Here is a 19,312-nt window from a genome sequence, read left to right on the forward strand (position 1 = left end):
AAGACCTCAGATGACTAAAACTTTGGAAGAGACGGCGCCAACTCCTGCGATAACTTCAGAAGATGCAACATCTGGATCAACACGCACATTCGCAAATTTCTAAATATCCTAATTATTGTTAATATGTAATTCATTTTTCCAGGAGCTCTTTGCTTCTACCTTCAATTAAATTGCTAACAGTGATTGTATATTAATCGCCTAAATTATTACATTATTAGCTAACTGCAGTCTCCAAATTGTAATGTTGACATGCATTCTCTGTAAAGCTGCTTTGAAACGATATGTATTGTGAAAAGCGCTATACAAATAAATGTGAATTGAATTGAATTGAATAATTTATGAGGACACAAAATTGTATAATGACTTGGATATTACACTGGTATTACGACGTAAACATGTTTTATGAGGACATTTCATGAGTCCTCATATTTAAAATAGCTTTAAAAACATATTAAACAATGTTTTATTAAAAATGTAAAAATGCAGAATGTTTTCTGTGATGGATAGGTTTAGGGGTAGGGTTTTTATAAAAAAAAAAAAATAAAAATAAAAATAAATTTAGTGTGTTTTTTAAGCCATTTGGTTTACAAGGACACAGGAAGTGTCCTCATAAACCATGTTTACGTTGTAATACCCATGTCATTATACACGTTTGTGTCCTCATAAACCATATACACAAGAACACACACACACACATACACATGTGCATGCTTGCACAAACTTTGAACATAGAGGTTATCATCAAGATAAATTACTTATGTAAAAAGAATTCATTACAGTTGGTTATCCATATTTGAAATTGCAAACAAGCCTTATAGAAACTATGTCTTAATCAATATCTATAGAAATCTATAGATATGCCAAATGATTCATTGATTAACCATTAAATTCATTTGGATTAAATAAAAGACAAATGTATTAAACTGAACGAAAGAGATGCAAATCAAAAGTTTGATAATAAGAGCTTTATGAAAGGCAGTAACTGTGAATGAAACATTTATATAGATGAAACACTTATTTTGTGTAGTGAAAAGGACACTTTGTGATTTTGTGTATTGAACTAACACAATTAAAAATATGCTGAAATGTTTGAAAAAGTGCACTTTTGATGATCTGTTGTGATATTAGTACTAAGAGCTTTGAAAATGTATCAATTGCTTGTGAAAATTGTGCCAACGCAATTGAAAAAAAAAAAAAAAAGTATTCATCATACTCTGTCACATCCGACCCTGCTGTCTTTCACCTGCTAAATTTCAATGAGCAACGGTAAAAGTGACCACTCCTTTAGTGTAGTACAACCCTTCAAGTGCAAGACACAGACAATGTTATTAGCTGGTGTAAACTGTCATTGACAAGCTCACCTTCAGACCCAGTAGGGAACCGGCTTCTCGCGGCATGGTAGAGCGCTTACTTAAAGTGATGCGGCCAATCAAATGATCTCCCTCCTTGGATGGCTGCCAGCTCACTGGATGCTGCGAGGAACCAAACAATGCTTTTTCAGTGCTATTAATGCTGAAAATACATGTGCTGACATACATTTCAAAGAGTTCAGCTACAGAAACATGCTGTAATCAAACAACTTATGTGTCTGCTATTACTATATATGATTGACATCAAATTTAAAATACTTACATGCCACACAGTGGGATCCAGAGGATGACAGTCCCAGTCACCTGCAAAATAAAAATTGACATTATAATGGACATTATAAACAGTAATTAAACAATGTGTAGCAGTTGTAGAAGCATTTTTTATGGTTTTAGTTTTAGGTAAAGGTACACCATGTAACTGTGTACTGGTGTTCAAAATAAACAAAAATTAAATAACGAGTCAATACATCATGTGTACAAAATGTGTTTTTGTGTTACCCTGATTCACTATGGTAAGCTGTTATAAGTGTTTATATTTTAGACCTGACAAGATGGTTTTCGTGGGAAATTGCATACATACATCATATTTGCGTACATACTTCATGACTGCGTATGTTTCGTCATATCCAAAAATAGAGAAAAGTTACTCTGGTTACTTTAATGTGTGTGGTGTGGGAGTGGCATAGGTTAGTTGTCACAACGAGTGAGAAAAGCTGACAGGGAACATGCTAAATCTCGAACCTATGGGGAAACAAATGCTGAATAGAGGAGAGTCTGCTGGCAAAAAGAGAATGCAACAGTGCTCATAATAAAACGAGAATCAACATTGGCTTGGCTTTTCGGAGAGGTCTAGAACTGTGGGATTTGAAATGTTGTAAAAGCAATGAAAAGATGGCGTTTTTATTACTCAACAGGTAAGGTATTTTATTGAACAGATAAATTGCCAAGCTCTCAAACAGAATTCATTGTAAAGCATTATCTATTGTAAAGGGTCATTTCATTATGGTTTGTTGTAGTGCTGTGCTGGAATTTATTTTCAAGGAAGTACCATGTCTATAAATGGGTAAAGCTACAGTAATGTCTTTAGCTAGTCAGCCTAAGATCCTTTCCATGAACTGGTTATATCTCTTAAGCCTAAAAGTGAATGTTTTATGAGCAGTAGGATAATCTTGGTCTCTCTCTTTTTTTTTTTTTTTTTTTAGTTATGAGAAAGAACCATATTTATTTGCACAGTCATACAGAGCCAAAGTACAACCAAAACAATGTTCTTCAGCAAAATGCATGCAGTTTTTTTTTTTTTTTTTAACTGCTAGAGTGCCAATAGTTACATAGTGTATCTTTAACGTTAATAACCCTGCTTTGTGAGAAATTATTCTCTAGAATTCTGAGATATATGTGTCTGGTTTCACTTTATTTTGATGGTCCCTTTAACACATTTTGTTGACTGTAAGTAACATTGCACCTACATGTCTACTAACTCTCTTTAGAGTGTTAGAGTATTAGTAGACTGATAGGGTTAGGGTTAGAATACGTTGACATGTACTTGCAAAGTTACTTATAGTCAGTAGAATGTCTGTTGGGGGACCATCACAATAAAGTATTAGCAGATATTAAAAAGACAGTCTACTAATACTCTAATGAGAGTTAGTTAACACCTAGTTGCAAAGTTACTTATAGTCAACAGAATGTTCAAAAGGGAGCATTAAAATAAACTGTTACCATGTGTCTTTGCTAGCTTAAAGTTCAGATCCAAATAAGTTTGATCTTGAATTCTTCTTCAGGCCACAAAGCAAATAACAAACAGCAATACTAAGGCTGTCAAACAAAATTTGGAACAAATTTATGTGTATATAAAATTCAATGTACAAAGAAGTATTTTATTAATCTCTCTCTGCCTGTCAATCATTTTGCTGAAGTCATATGGAATAAATTCAGCGTTAAGAAAAATTAACTGTGTTAAATATTTAATCACATCTGTAATTTTGACAGCCCTAATCAATACATGTGGTGGTTTAATGAGGCTCAGCATTTGACATTTACCATACAGGAAGAGGGAATTTGGTAACAAGGTTAAGGTTTCATTTAGGGATGCACAGATACCATTTTTTAAGGACAGAGTACGAGTAACGATACTTTTTTTCTAGTACTTGCCGATACCGATACCGATGCCTATACATTTATTAATTTCTCTCTCTCTCTCTCTCTCTCTCTCTCTCTCTCTTTTTTTTTTTTTTTTTGATGATGTTGCAGTTTTCCAAGCACAACACAGTGAGACTAATGAATGTAGGACAGCTTCTTCATTATTACTCTAATGAAAAAAGCAATAATTTTTATGTGCTTGTCACAAACTTAAAGAACAAAAATTTCACAGTGTCCAATAACCTTCAAAGGGCATAATTACCAATATATATAATTGTTGTTATATAAAAAGAAATTTACAAACAAATTACAAACAATACAACAAATACTATAGAGATACAAATTATATAAAATAGTTTTTCAGATACAGTAGGTTTATTTACCATGTATACATTTATTTAACATATTTTGTTGTTTTATTAACATTAATGACAAATATAGGCTACGGTCCCTTTAAGACCAAATCCATGGATACTGACACATATCCTGTTTTCACACAAACGTTTACATCCACTTAAGCAATAACCGACTGTATTTACGTGAGATACTCCACACGATGGACATTTTGACAACTACGTGTGCATTTGACCATTCGGGCGCAAGGAGAACTGATCGCATGCTGTCTGAGAGAACTGGGATCGCGCACAAGAAAGAGAGAGAGAGAGCGCTTCTGGTCTGTGTCATTCAGCGCGATTCCGCCTATCCCGCCTTCACTAATCGATAACGAATTGTGATTGATAGCATGCAGTTCGCAATGTGTGTGTTGTCATCATTAATTTTGAAGTATTTCCACACCTCTGAGTTTGACATTGTTTCTGCTGCTACTGCCGGTGTCTCTGTGCAGGTAATGTCAGTTACGTCACGTGAGGTATCGGTCTTTGGTATCGGGGGTATTTTTACGAGTACGAGTACAAGTACATGAGCTTGGTATCGGGCCCGTTTCATTGGTTAACATTAGTTAACTTCTTAAGTTAACATGAACTAAGAATAAACAATACTACAAATGAGACCTTATTGTAAAGTGTTACTGGGAATTATCCCACTTTAGAAATTGTGTTTAATGATAGTCTCATACAGATTCAGTAATGCTATAAATTAACAGAGTTAACTTAAGGGCGGCATATCACAAAGTATTTTAGCCTTCAGCAACAAAGTTGGAAGATGTTTAAAGTGCCAAACCCTAAACAAGATAATATACAGTCTAGTATAAAATTTTATAGTTTCATTTGATCGTCTTGATTGCGTTCATAAAACTGTCATACAACTTTACCATGCAGAACCCAAGAACACCATCCGCACATACTGAATGAAACATGGACTATTCCTTTGGTTTGGGGGGCTTGGGGGGTTCTGCCCTTGCCAAGGCTTGGGAGAAAGCAAACCTCCTGGCAGAATGAGCCCTAATGCTTAGAGGCGAAGCTTGCTTACGTGCCTCATAAGCTAGAGCAATAGCATCCCTCACCCAATATGACAATGTTTGCTTGGTGGAGGCTGCCCCCCTGTTTCAACCTCCATAGCAAACGAAGAGTTGCTCTGACTTACGCCACTGGCTAGTGTGCTGGACATAGGTCTGAAGAGCATGGACTGGACACAGTCGGTGAAGTTTCTCCTGCTCCTGCACAGTTACCATGGACACCATCAGATAAGACTTATTTTATGACCCGAAACTATGCAGCTATGCAGAATTCTGCATCAAAAGTCATTGTGAGTCAGGCCCATAGGAAAGACACACAAAGCCTGAAAACAGACCTTTCTGCATTAATTTATAGACAGACTGTTCTATAAATTAACATGCATATCCCCAGGACATGGTATCCATTATTACTGTTTGTGTATTGTCTCTTGTATTGTATTCAGTATTATATTTGCATGTTTTACATTTAATGTAACTTCAATTATGCCATGTTTAGTGTCTATGGGTTCATATCGTGAAGACTTAAATGCTTGTGTATATGAGATGTTGATACCTATGCAACATATTAGGATGACAAGAATCTTTAATAGTTTCTTCTTCAACAACCCAGCCAGTTACATAGGCAAACGCCCTGCTAGAAACACAAAGGCTCATAAACTCCCCCACAGAGGAAGTTCCCGCTCATAAGTTCCACTTTCCTCACTGGTCAGATCCACCCTGGGAGGCGTGACTTCTCCCAGACCCTAAAAAGAGATGCACAACTCCGCACTCTTGCTTCTTCGATGGACTCAAGAAATCTCCTGCTGGGTTACCTCTCAGGCCGAGGCCTATAGGCCTAAGCCTCCACCCCAGCCATGTGCTCATCTAGGAGAGAGAAAGAACTCTTTCCTACTACAAGAGTCAAATTAACAGCACAAGTTGTTTCATATTTCTTCAACCAACACAGAAGATATTGATTACAACTTTGGACCGAACCATCAAGGATTTCTCCTCAGCCTGCAGATCCAGATGCTCCTCAGCAGCTAAAGGCATTTTGCAAGTATCGTACATTTGAACACTAAACAGCGATTTAGTATTAATTTGTGAACCCCTTTGTTAGCAAAGGTGCTTTACTACTGAGAAAATTGATGGTCCTTCCAGGTTGTTTTTGACTTTTCTTCACAGCTCCATTTCCTGTTCCCATATCCATTTCCACTCTATCATTTCTCATTTACCCATGTAGATGTGACATGTGTGTATTTATGTGTTTGTTAGTTTAGATATGTGTGATATGTGTGATATGTGTGAATAATCATAATGAGGAAAATCAACTTAAGTGGACTAGTGGACTTTAATGCTCTGCCAACAGGATCTTTGAAGTCCATCTTTACGCTCCGTATCCAACAAGTAATGACAAATAAATGCATACTCCGAGAGCACTTCACAAGATATGTTTGATTATACCATCTGGATGCTCAATATTTATCGGATGAATGCATGTTTTAAAAAGCTTATTGTACAGGTAAGTTAGTTGCCATTCTAAACTGCGCGGCTACACACACAGACAATAGCGTGCAGCTGTGTGTTTTAGTTTCTTAGTAACTACAACACACAGCTTCACTATCAGTAGAGAGGCGGTGCCAGATAGAACGCATGCAATCGCTCTCTCACTAATGCATTCATATAAATGTAATCTTTACTGTGCTACTTTATCTGTAACTGATTTACAACGAGCAGAAATCTGTGAGAAATATAATGGCTCTTTATTTGTTCATTAATGACGTCATCATTAACTAGTCGATGTTGATTCGACTTTAATCACATAAATGTCATCTTTAAAAAATCTGAAGTTGTTCAACCCCTAGTTCAACGGGAGTCTCAACCAGCCTCTCGAGGAATATGGCATGAGGGTATCTTGGCTCTAATGGGCCACAAAAACCATGAGAGTGGTGGGGCATGTGCCTGCTGATAGTTTTTCCTGCAGAAACTCCAGCACTGAAACAATCTGGCAGTGGACTGGGTCTGCATGGCGTGCAGTACACCACCTTTCAAAGACACCCCATTTAGAGGCATAGATCCTTCTTGTGGAGGGAGCCCTAGCACTGAGAATGGTCTCTATGATGTCAGCTGAAAGCCCAGTGTCCCTCAGTTAGTACCCTTCAGGGGCCAAATGTGAAGAAGGGCCATATATGCCCTGTTGCAGGAGAGAGAATGCTTTTCTTGGTGTTAAGTCTCAACCCCTGGGAGACTAGATGAGCTAGGACGACATCTTGATGTCGATATGCAAGCTCTTGAGACTGGGTCAGTATCAGCTAGTTGTCCATGTAGTTCAAAATGCGGATGGCCTGGAGTCGCTGCAGAGCCAGAGCTGCATCCATACATTTTGTGTATGTGCGGGGTGATAAGGCTAGGCCGAATGGAAGAATCAGATATTGGTAAGCTTCGCCCCCGAAAGCAAACCTCAGGAACTTCCTGTGTTTTGGCAGTATTTCTATATGAATCTACGTGTCCTTGAGATCGATTGTGACGAACCAATCATGATGTTAGATTTGTGACAATCATCTTGATAGTTAGCATCTTGAATTGAACATTCTGAGGGAACAGTTCAAGCCGTGAAGATCTAAAATCGTACGCAACCCCCCATTTTTTTGGGAACCAGAAAGTACTGACTGTAGTAGCCTGACTCTCTCTCTGGGAGGGGAACATGTCCCATGACCCCTTTTCCCAGAAGAGATTGCAGCTCTTGTGACAGCGAGATTGCAGCTCTTGTGACAGCAGATGCACCTGCTCCGGTTTCACGGTAGTGGGGACCATGCCGTTGAAACACGGAGGGCAATAAGCAAACTGTATTCTGTATTCTCTATTCTCCAAAGAAGGAGAGATACCCAGCAGTAGTTTCCACACTGCCAAGGTCTCTGAAAGGGGTACCAATTTCAATACTTCCTGTTGGGGGGATGTTGAATGTTCTGTGTCCTGGGTGATAACAGGAAGCAACAGAACATTCAACATTTCGCTGGAAACCATCAGAGGTGATGGGAATGTTACAGTGGTTTCGTGAGGGTGCCGGGAAGGAGCTGGTTAATGTATTTTTACACACTCTGTCCTGAGGGGGGCCACCTGGGTGACCTGGGTGCAAAGCCAACAGGACTTCCTCTTATTAGAGATGATAGTCCAGATGTCAGGTCATTTTTAAGGCTGCTGATCATGACGAGCCAGTCTCCAATCTTGGCGAGGGGAAGCATGACTCGCCTCACTCTGCTTTTGTGCCTCTTGTCTCTGAGAAGGACCAGGTTGGGGCTGAGTGGCTGACAGCCCCTACCCTTGAGTGCAGTGAGAAAGAAACTGCACGAAAGCTTCCTCGTGCCTCTTCACCTTCGGGAATCTGTTGACTACTGTGTTGACCAAGTCGCCAAACAGCCTGGAAGGTGAGAGAGGGGCATCAAGCAGAAACACTCTGTCTCTGTCTTTGATGCCCATTAGATTAAGCCACAGATGTCTCTGTGGTGACTAACGCACCCATTGAACGGCAGATGGCACGGGCCGTCTGTTTAGTCGCACGGAGAGAGATCTGTGGCTCAACGAAGCACAGAGAATGATTGTACCAGCCTTCGTCGATAGTACCAACCACGCTCAAATCCTTCAGCAGGTCAGCCTGGTATGCCTGTAACATCGCCATGGTGTGCAGCACAGCACCAGCCTGACCTGCTGCTTGAAAAACTTTCCTCACCAGTGTGGAGGTTGTCCTGCATGGCTTGGTAGGGAGGTTTCTTTAATGATGATGCAGACCCAGGCGAGAGATACCCCGCAAGCGTCTCTTTAACCTGAGGCTTAATCGTAAAACCATGTGCCTTTGCATTGATGATAGTCAAGGCCACAAAGACACACAATGTATATGTGAACGAGATATTTCATCATGGAGGAGAAGGGGAGAGACCGTCAGTGAGGTTTCCTCCTCCTGGCAACTAGTCAGAAAACTATCCTCTAATTTAGAGTGTCTGGGGGTGTATTATTCATGTGGCCAGTGTAGTTGTAATCTGGCTACTGCCTGAGTCATCACCTAGAGTAGTTCCTCTTGTGCTTTATAATCACAGGAGGAAAGCTCAGAGGTGGCGAACTCGATATCCATGCCAGAAACAAGAGATTCACTGTCCTCCACCTGAGCCGAAGAGGCACCAGGTGCACTTTGGAGTCAGGCAAAAGGACAACCCAATCTGGAGAGAAAGCGAATGATAGGGATGGACCCGTATCTCGCACCTCACCCAGATCGACACGCAAGCCCCACAACCTCATTGTGGGTGCCGGCCCACAAGTAAGTAAGGTGAGCGTGAAGCACTTTAACTGTGAACAATTCACATTCCTCACAATCGCCATGCTCCAACGCAAGGGCAGCATGCTCTTCCCTCGGACACACAAAGCAAAACTGGTGTTCTTTTGAAAGGGAACGTGTGTGCATGGTTGAAAACTCTTGACATCTGGCAACCCCAGTCATGAAAGCTTGTGGAGACTTATTATGTAAGATTTCAGGATAAATAATAAATGAATCAAGAGAAGCATAAATCATGATCACAATTAATTGTGCAGCCCCATTATGACTCATATTGGGTTTCTGTCCTGTGACAGAAACAAGAGCGGCTTAGTTATGCTCTAATTCAGAGTGTGAAAATTGCCATCAAATCAATAAATTCAATCAAAAACCTTTTTTCTCAGTTCCAGTTTTGGCATAGTTATTGTATTTTGCCTTTTTAAGACAGCATAGGAGGAGCTGAAAGGAGGTGATAGAGAGAAGAGGGTAAGATGGGATTGGGAAATTACCCATGTCGGAGCATGTTTGCTATCAGGCCATGGCTCCGACAGGGGACATTATGTTTGCACATGCTGGCTTCAGAGTGGTTTTCAACTTCAACTTAAAATAAACTCTCTTAAAACACAAACATTTCCACCACAATATCATTTCTATTAAATCTCAAATTATGTACTGCGATTAATTGCGTTCTGCGATGAAAATGACAGTGGATCCTGAATGAAATGACAAACTCCTTTGTCTTCCTAAGGCTAATTTCACAGCTAGCTTTTTGTATCCTAAATGCATACAATCAAATAATATTTTCACAATTTTTACAAAATTGTAATTTGACCAAATTACAGCTTGATCAATCATGCCAGGGGCTTTCAAAACCATGTGGACTTGCAGCTCAGAATAATGGGAAGAGCCAAAGCATAACTGCACTCAAAGCTGGAATGTGTTACCCAAGGATGAATATGAAAAAGTCCCCAAATGGAACATGCTGCATCCCAGGAATGACGCAGGCCAGTCAGTCACTTAGCGGTTTTATGTGAGAGAGCTGCTGACCTAATTCCCAAATCTGGTGCCCTAAAAATTTTCCAAATAAACAAATGCAGCTTCACTGCATGAATTAGCAGGGTTTTCTTTTACAAAAGGCTCAGCACTGATCATTATCATGGACAATGATGTATGTAGCTTGATGCTATCTATAGCCTTGATGTGAAAATATATGCAAAAGTGTTAGATATAAACTACTTAGGTCAGATTTAATATATATATATATATATATATATACACACACACACACACACACACACACATAGATATATATATATATATATATATATATATTAGGGTTGGGCATCTAAGGTATAATGCCGATCTGATACGCATCTCGATACAAAGTATCCGATCCGATATATTAACGATACATGTGTGGCATTTTGCGATGCAATACGATACGATTCACACCCATATCACGATACGATGCGATAATTCAGCACTAGCTAATTAGATCAAGTTTATGTGGTGATGTGAAAGAGGATGCGGTGCCATTGAATTAGTTTGATTATTTATTAACCAAGTAAAACCAATACTTTTTTACAAACTGGCTTTTCTCTCAGAGCCTGAGTGTCGGTTTACAGTAGAGGGCCATTTTAGAACACATGGCACATATTATTTAAGTATTTCCAAGATAAACAGAACGTATAAGTGCAATATATACTAAAAAAAAATCTTTGCACTCTTTCAACAGAAAGAAGGCTTACCATTGCACAATTGATTACCATTGATTTCATTTTTCAACTATGAAAATAAGTTTTATAAAGATATATTTTGCCACTGAATATTCAAAACTTAACGTCATGAACTAGCAGTGTTATGCTGCTTTTACTTTGAAACATCACACATCCACAAGTCCGTTGCTTAGGCCTACTTTATGTAGGTCGATTAAATTATGCGCAAAAAACAGGTTGACAACACTTGTTAATAAATAAAGAAATACATTCTGTATTAAAAGGATAAGCTGTATCTCAGAAAAACCGATGCATCTCGCAAAAAACCGATGCATCTCGATTTGCTTCCAAAATTTCATTCATCCTCTGCTGCTCTACCGATGCACTCGCATCGTGCACGCACATGACCGCGTATCGATACATATCGGTTAATCTTCCCATCCCTAATATATATATATATATATACAGTATACATTGCGCAGCTTTAATCAGTTTCAGTCAGCTCAGAATGTAATATGTATATACAAACACTCTCACATATACACTTGCATGCATTTCACAATAAATATAAGCAGAGATGTTTAACTGGATGTTAATTATTTGCATTCATTGAAGCTGAACAAGTGAAGTTTGCACTTTAAACCTTGTGCATCAAAAAAAAAAAGTTAAACAAAAATGTCCATGTCCAAAGACTGTCATAAAAATATGATTTATTAATATTTTTTTCCACTTTCACTGATGTCAATTTTTTAACCAGCATCTGTTCTATCCATAGATACCAAACATTCATTAATTTTAAGAACTGTAACCCTTTAAATGCTGGTTTGTTTACATAATGCCATAGGTGTTTTTTTTTAATGAAAAAATTAAAAATAGTAGTTTATTTTCATAAACTAAATGCTAAGCAGAATTTTTTTTTCTTGGCTTATTAGATTCTTGGGTGTGTCAATGAAGAACAACAACATTAATTTTGAGACATTTATATTTTTTATGTAGTGTCAGATTTTTTACAAAAACTAACACTTAGGTCCATAATGGACAAAAATGTCCATGCCAAAAAACTGTCATAGAAATATTATATATTAATATTTTTTTCCACTTTCACTGACTGTTTTTTTTTTTTTTTTTTTTTTATCAGCATCTCTTCTATTCATAATTACCAAACATTCATTCATTTTCAGAATTTTAACGCTTTACAAATCGGTTTCTTTACATACTCAGCTTCTAATGCACCTGTGTGCTCACTGTCAGTGGGCAACACTAGCTTCAGAGCTTCCTCTGCTGAGTAACGTCTCTTCATCTTGCAAACAATGAAATGATCAACCCCTCAAACACCACATATTTATAGGTTTGGCTGTGAGGACACCTGTGTGAACTCAAACTTTGTATAAAATCTACCAGACTAAACAATCAGCATTTTCTTGTGTTGAAAACTAAAACAATGTGTTTAGGGGCTTCTGAACTTCTACTTCAAATTCAAGCGTACCTTTTATCTCCGTACAAAAACAATAACAAGTGAAAAAGTGCAATCAAGGGTTAAGATGCATGTTTGGTCGAAAAAGAAAAACCTCAAAGCTCATTAACCTTCTTTGACCCTTTTCATAGTTTTCACATGGCCCTATGACCCTGCCAAGGGTGTGACTCATACATGGAGTGGGATTTTTGATTGCCAGTACAATATAATTTCTTTCAAGCTAATTACACACATTAAATTTTCAGTAAACACATGTAAACTACACTCTGACATCCTTACCAACATACCCACACAATTATAGCTGCATTATTTTTCAAATTGACTCTATAATATGCATAAGCAGAAAACACAAATAAAGCGAGTATTTCTTTTATATGCCAAATTTGAAAATATAGCACAATCTAGTAAAAAATGGTAAAAATTTAAAATTTGAAGCCTTGCCGATAGAATGAATGCTTATTTGCAAATATTGTATCATTTTATAGTCAAATGGCCCTGGGTTAAAAAATTGCAGTTTTAATGGGTTTCAATGTGGACATTTTTGTCCTTAAGGTCCTGAGTGTGAGTATTTTTTGTACGGAGGGTAAAATTGATTTTTTTAAGGAAATGAGGGTAAAATATTAAAATTCCAATAAAAATAAACACCTGAGCCAAAATTCATGTAGTTGTCATTAACAAAGGCACACTTATAACAAAAAACAAAACAAAACTGAAATGGACAAAAATGTCCATAAGGTTGCACAAGGGTTAAAATTACATCCATAAAGTGTGGGGTAGCATTTTTACTACTGAATTATTCCTGATTTGCATTTTTGTGCATTTTGATGCAGTTTGGGAACTATGGAATCGATTACTGAGTGTGTGAGTGAGCTGAATAAAGAGCATTACACTGTATGAGATTTTTTAATGTTTTTGAAAGAAATCTCTTATGCTTAAATATTTTATGAAAAACAGTAAAATTATGAAATATTATTACAATTTAAAATCATTTTCAATTTTGAAACTGTATATTTTTTATAAATTAAAAAATCTGAATTTTCAGCAGCCATTATTCATTCTACTATGCATTCTAACATTTCCTATAATTGAAAACAATTGTGCTGATTACTATTTGTGAAAAATAGAAAGTTCAAAACAGCATTTATTTGAAAAAGAAATATTTTGTAACATTATAAATGTATTTACAGTCACTTTTAATCAATTTATTGATTTAATTTATTCTTGATGAATAAACGTATTAATTTCTTTCCAAGCTATCAATCTTATTGACCCCAAACTATTGAGCAATAGTGTGTACTGTACATACTAAAAGAAGTAAGAGAGAAATTCACCAAGATTAAATTAGGCCTCCTAACTACTTTTTTAGGACAATATTACATGCCAGAAAAAAAGCAAAATTCATTATGGTGTTTCATGGCCATAACCAGATTTCATTTTAGAAAACCTGCTAGTTTAATAACCTCATGTAAAATGGTGCCAGTGCTACGTAATAAAAACAGCATCTCACACACACACACACACACACACACACACACACACACACACACACACACACACACACACACACACACACACAAATACACACACAATCAGTCTGTTTAAATTTACTGCTGCCATGATTGCTAAAATATATACAGAAAAATGTATTTCAAATACATTTTAATTTATTGCCAGATTTACTGTATTTGTGTATATAAATTAGTTTTTTTGTTTTGTTTTGTTTTTTTGTTTTTTGTTTTTTGTAGTGAAATACTTTTTAGTTAATTTGTGGCTACAATTTGACAATAAATTTTGCTACATGATAAAATGTCACACACTTACCTTTTTCACTAACACTTTCAATCTCCACATCCTCACAGCTGGTGTATTCAGGCGTGGAGCCACCCTCTTCTTCCGAGCTACTGATGGACATCTGCCTTTTATTGAGGCCTCGTTTGGGTCTATAAGCTCTTGGTGGAGGTGGCCGTAATGACTCCGATTGGTCCGAGCTGAGAGATGAATCTTTACGCATGATTTCTGCTGCCTTTTCTCGCTTAGCCCTGTGCAGAAAAGCTGCGGACCCAGGTTCCAGATGCCCCTTTGGGCCCCAGTCCTGTCCATCCCTGAGGTCTGGGGGCCCTGCAGGGCCCATGTGAGGGCTACCGTGGCCCTGTTTAGCGATGGATCCTTGTATTCCAACACCACCCACCATGGTCCTGTCCATAGAATACGCTCTATGGTTCTCTAAAAGGGCCTTGCGGTCGTCGTTGTTAGCTACTCGTTGCCTGCTAATTCGATTTCCAGCAGCCTCACCCCCATCTTGGATCAATCCCACTTCGTTGATGGCTAAGTCGCTGTGATGGCGCTCCTGACGCATTTTGGACACTTTGGCATGCATACGCATTTCCTGTTCCTCCTTCTGTGGTTTAACAGGGTAGCGGGCTAGGTTCGGGTCACTGCGGTAACGGGTCTGGTATTCTTCTTCTCGTCTTTGTCGCTCTCGCTCTTCCTCCTCTTGCCTCCTTCGCCGCTCAGGATGGGTGGGATCATCCTCTGGGTATTCCTGTGAGTGGCCTTTCTCCAATCGTCTGATGTCTCGCTTCTCACCTGGAGCTCGATCTTCAGAGGCCTGTGATGACAACCTGGCTGGTCCCCGCCTTCTCTCTCCACGTCCAATCACCTTTCCATTCTGCTCGTGCAGGGACACAGGTCTCTTCCTATTATTGATTAGATAGAAGTAGAGAAGACTTTAAATTATAGTATTTGGAATTTCCAAGTACCACGTCCAATTTTCATTTACAACTGCTACAATACAACTGCAGCTGCTACAATAGTAGTTATTTGAATAATACATAGCTCAACACCAGTTTTGGGAATTCAAATGCAAAAAGGATTTAGCTGAATATGCATCTGATAGGAAGAAAGGAAACACACGTCATCTTTTAAAGAGATTATAAGGCAGGAGCTGTAGTCCACATACTGCCAGTTGAAAACAGGTCAGGTTGAACAGATTTTGTTGAAATGTCCAGCTTAAAATAGACCAAATTGTATGTTGACAGTAGGGATATGTAACACCACATATTTTGAGAATTCAGTTCTGGGAAGTGGGAACCCAATGACTAGTGGACTAATCTATCTTAAAGAAGCCTGTATAACTATTGTTTTCACATAACCCTGGAAATACTTAGAATTTGACGTCATCTTAAAAATAAGTAATTGTATAAGTATTCCATATGAATTGACCGCTTTGATCCAAGACTTATGAAAGACACAATCTCTTTACATGATGAACATGATGAACTAAATTTCATTTAGGATTTTTGGTGTAAATTATGGTAAAGAGAAGCTCAAACATTCTTGCTTGACTCACAAGAATCAGTAAGGTTTGTTCTTGTGTGTCATGCTAACACGCTTCTGCAAGAACCAATAAATTTTGTTATTACATGCCAAGTAAGAACAACTGAGCTTGTGTTTACCACATCTGATGTGCTCTATGATATCTTCATTTGTGTTCCAGAGATAAACAAATGTCTTATGGGTTTGTAACAACATGAGTGTGAATAAACTATGAGAGAATTTTCATCTTTTAGATGAACTATCCTTTTAACTAAATTTAAATGTTAAAAATACTATTAGTATATGTAAAAATGAACTAATATTAATAAAAAATATATTTTTCATAGCTAGTTCATGATTTTAAATGCATGAATTTTAATGCAGCTACGGTTAATAAATTGATCCATTTGCTTCCCTGTTTCTACAGTCAAACCAAAAATTATTCCGACATTTTTGATATTTTTAATATATTTTTACTAGTGGGTGCAGGACACTATTTGCACTATTTCCATTTGCTTCACAGACCTTGATTAGCTGGTCAAGGTGTGTTTACCTGAGGTTGGAGCTAAAAATATGGTAATTTAATGTCTTTTTAGATTTTAAAACAAAAGTTTTTGTTGTTCATCAAGTCTTAGTGTTCCTACATTGCGAAATTTTTAGTTTTAAAAGTGAGGACTTGTCTGAATATTATCCAATTTAAATGTTATGTTTAATGTGATGGCCAAAAACATTTTTTTGTTCATCCTTTAAAGGTCTCACTTTCAAGTACTTCACAGTCTCACTTTCAAGTACTTCACACAACCTTTACTAGCACTTCAAAGCTCAAAAGTCTGAATATTATCCAATTTAAATGTTATGTTTAATGTGATGGCCAAAAACATTTTTTTGTTCATCCTTTAAACAATGAACAAACTTTAAAGGATGAACAAAAAAATGTTTTTGGCCATCACATTAAACATAACATTTAAATTGGATAATATTCAGACTTTTGAGCTTTGAAGTGCTAGTAAAGGTTGTGTGAAGTACTTGAAAGTGAGACTGTGAAGCAATGGGAGTAAGATTGCATGACATCATTAGAGTCTGCCATTCCTTGGCGCCACTGGTATGGCTGTAGGGATGGTAATTTTACTGTATTTTTACCATGCAGCAATAATAAATAATAAATCTTTCCCAAGAGGCAACAAATCGACCATTGTGACCCATCCCTAGTTGACACAATACCCAACAGCATATTTCTCATTGTCTGTTGTCAGTTGAGTGCCATCAGTAAATATGCACTGCTGCACTGCATACTTCATTTTGATCAGTAAGGTCCCTGAGATATATATCTTAGGATTGGAATGTGTGTAAAGTTTTTTGGCCTACTTGTCTCGTGGTGGTTCGCTGCGGGAGCGTAAGGTGGGCATCATATCTGCTCCCTTGGTGGGGTAACCAGGGCCAGTATTGGGTGGCAGAGTGTTGTTAGTGCCCGGAGCCTGGGATCTGGAGCGCAACTTCCTGTCCTTCTCCAACTCGGAGCCACTGAGGGGAGCGCCCACACTAAGAGGCCTAGCCCCAGGCCCTGATGAAAACCATTCTCCTGATTTAGTTAGAATTTCCTGCTGTTTCCTGCACAGGTTACATACCCACATCACCTGCATAGACAAATAGAAGTGTTATTAAGGGAGGCAGCGACTGATAATCATTGAAAATGATCAAGATGTACAGTACAGCTAATACTTGAATTAAAATGTTTTTCTTTTACAGTTTTTTAAAGACATTTAAAATTAGACAGAGAGACAGACATATATACATAAACACATAATATATTTACATACAGTACATACACACATTCACACTCTAAAACACATCAAACACTGGACTTTTGTTAGCTATATTTAGCCAGCATAAATTCAATCTAGCAATTTCAAGGAGGGAATAGGAACTGACAATGTTGAACAGGTGTAAATATGAGCTGCGATATTAAAGATTAAAACAACCCCAAGTCCATTTTCAACTGGGTTGTTTTCAACCCAGGAATTTATTTATTTATTTATTTATTTTTTGACTGTAGACTAAATCTGACTTGGATTAAACCACTCGATTCATATGTATTTCTTTTCAGATGTCTTTATGAACTGTTTGAAGCATAAAATGTTTGGTTGTGTGAGCTTTCAATGGAGGTACAGAAATCAGGTTTCATTAAAAATATCTTCACTTATCTACACAGAACTTTCATTTTTGGTTTTGGGTGAACTATCCCATTAACACTAAGGGTGGTCCAAGGTGGCAGCAAAAAGTATATATATATATATATATACACACACAGATAAAACAAAACAGATAAAACTAATTTAAAAATAATTTTATCTGTTTTGTTTTACTACGAGTTGGTTTTGCTGTTTTCTGTTTTCTTGTTCCAGCTCTTGGTTTGTATCCTTGGTTACTGATTGATTAGCTTACACCTGATGTTGATTTCTTTGATTAGTTTGGTCTATTTAAGCTCTGTTTTGTTCAGTTCTTTGTCAATTCTCATCATTACTTAGTTGGTTGTTCCGTTCATGTTTTGGAGAAAGGTGTCCTAGAGTGTTTTGTTTTTGATTATAAAAGACTGCTGTGCTTAAATCCAGCTTTTTTATTTTTGCATCCTGCTGCAACCAAACATGACAGAAGAACAGACCTCTTATGGATTTAGCGGCAGTCAGAATCCTCCTGCTCTTGCAGGGGAACGAGTCCCTGGAGGCACACATGCAGCCATTCTTGTATTTACAACATTTGGTACATTATGATGCCTGCATGTGTTTTTCCGGGCAGGCTTGAATAAGAAGGCCAGGGGCAGGGCATGCCTGCCCGGAGACAATGGGTCCTTCTCTACAAGGGTTCCACATTTACAATCTGCAAGAACAAGGAGGAGATCAGGACGCCAGCCCCAGTCACCAGCCCAGCAATGATGATGCTTGTGCCCACCACAAACGTGGAGCTGAGCCTGCCACGATTAGTGCACCATCATCAAGGACTGAGCCCCAAATTGTCCCAGAGCCCGAGCCCATGGATCATGTGTGGATATACTAGTGGAGTTTTAGGGGATGTCATGGAGTACCAATCCCTCATCCGTGGCTGGCAAATTACTGATTGACTCTGAAAGTGAATACATCTTGCCCATTACTGTTCCCTGCATCGAGCCTGTCCCTGCTCACAGCTTAAATTTTCCTGAGTTTGTGTTCCTGCCCTGCCTCCCTATCCCACCTCCTCCTCCGGTTTCACGTCTGCCTGTTCTGTTTTGGCCAAGAGAGCTGTCCATGAGTTTCCTGCCTGTTCCACGTCATCCAAGAAGGCCAGTCCTGAATGTTTTGTGTCATCCTGTCATGACAGTCTGTTCACCCCGACCTGTATTGTCCAGTCTTCCAGCCCTGCTCGCACTACCTTTCCTCTTCCCTTTCGGCTCCCTCTCCTCATTTGTTTGCCTCAGTTAGAGTATTCGCCAGCTCAGCCCATGATGATCGACCCAGTAGCTCCACCTAGGACCTTTGCGCCCAACACTCCTCTTAGGCCTGTTGAGCAGTCGACTTCTACCTTAGCTCCACCTTTAATCGTTGTCCTCTCAACTCCACCAGGCTTCCTCGT

At 38.2% G+C, this 19,312-nt stretch overlaps 1 protein-coding gene across 17 annotated transcripts in view; it reads right to left on the reverse strand.

Moving 5' to 3' along the window:
* The window catches only part of rims1b (regulating synaptic membrane exocytosis 1b), a 102,832-nt gene that overhangs the window by 49,270 nt on the left and 34,250 nt on the right, over window positions 1-19,312 (reverse strand). For all 17 annotated transcript variants that reach the window (XR_007930678.1, XM_051897548.1, XM_051897512.1 and 14 more), the window contains 4 exons: window positions 17,075-17,343; window positions 14,216-15,090; window positions 1,633-1,673; window positions 1,362-1,472 (listed from right to left, as the gene is read on the reverse strand). Coding sequence is in view for 16 of the 17 variants with exons in the window: in XM_051897548.1 (XP_051753508.1) it covers window positions 1,362-1,472; window positions 1,633-1,673; window positions 14,216-15,090; window positions 17,075-17,343 (1,296 nt within the window). In the remaining variant the exon portion in view is untranslated. The remainder of the gene's footprint in view (window positions 1-1,361; window positions 1,473-1,632; window positions 1,674-14,215; window positions 15,091-17,074; window positions 17,344-19,312) is intronic.

The sequence above is a fragment of the Ctenopharyngodon idella genome, chromosome 1 (genome assembly GCF_019924925.1).
Source record: "Ctenopharyngodon idella isolate HZGC_01 chromosome 1, HZGC01, whole genome shotgun sequence".
Classification (NCBI taxonomy): Eukaryota; Metazoa; Chordata; class Actinopteri; order Cypriniformes; family Xenocyprididae; genus Ctenopharyngodon; species Ctenopharyngodon idella.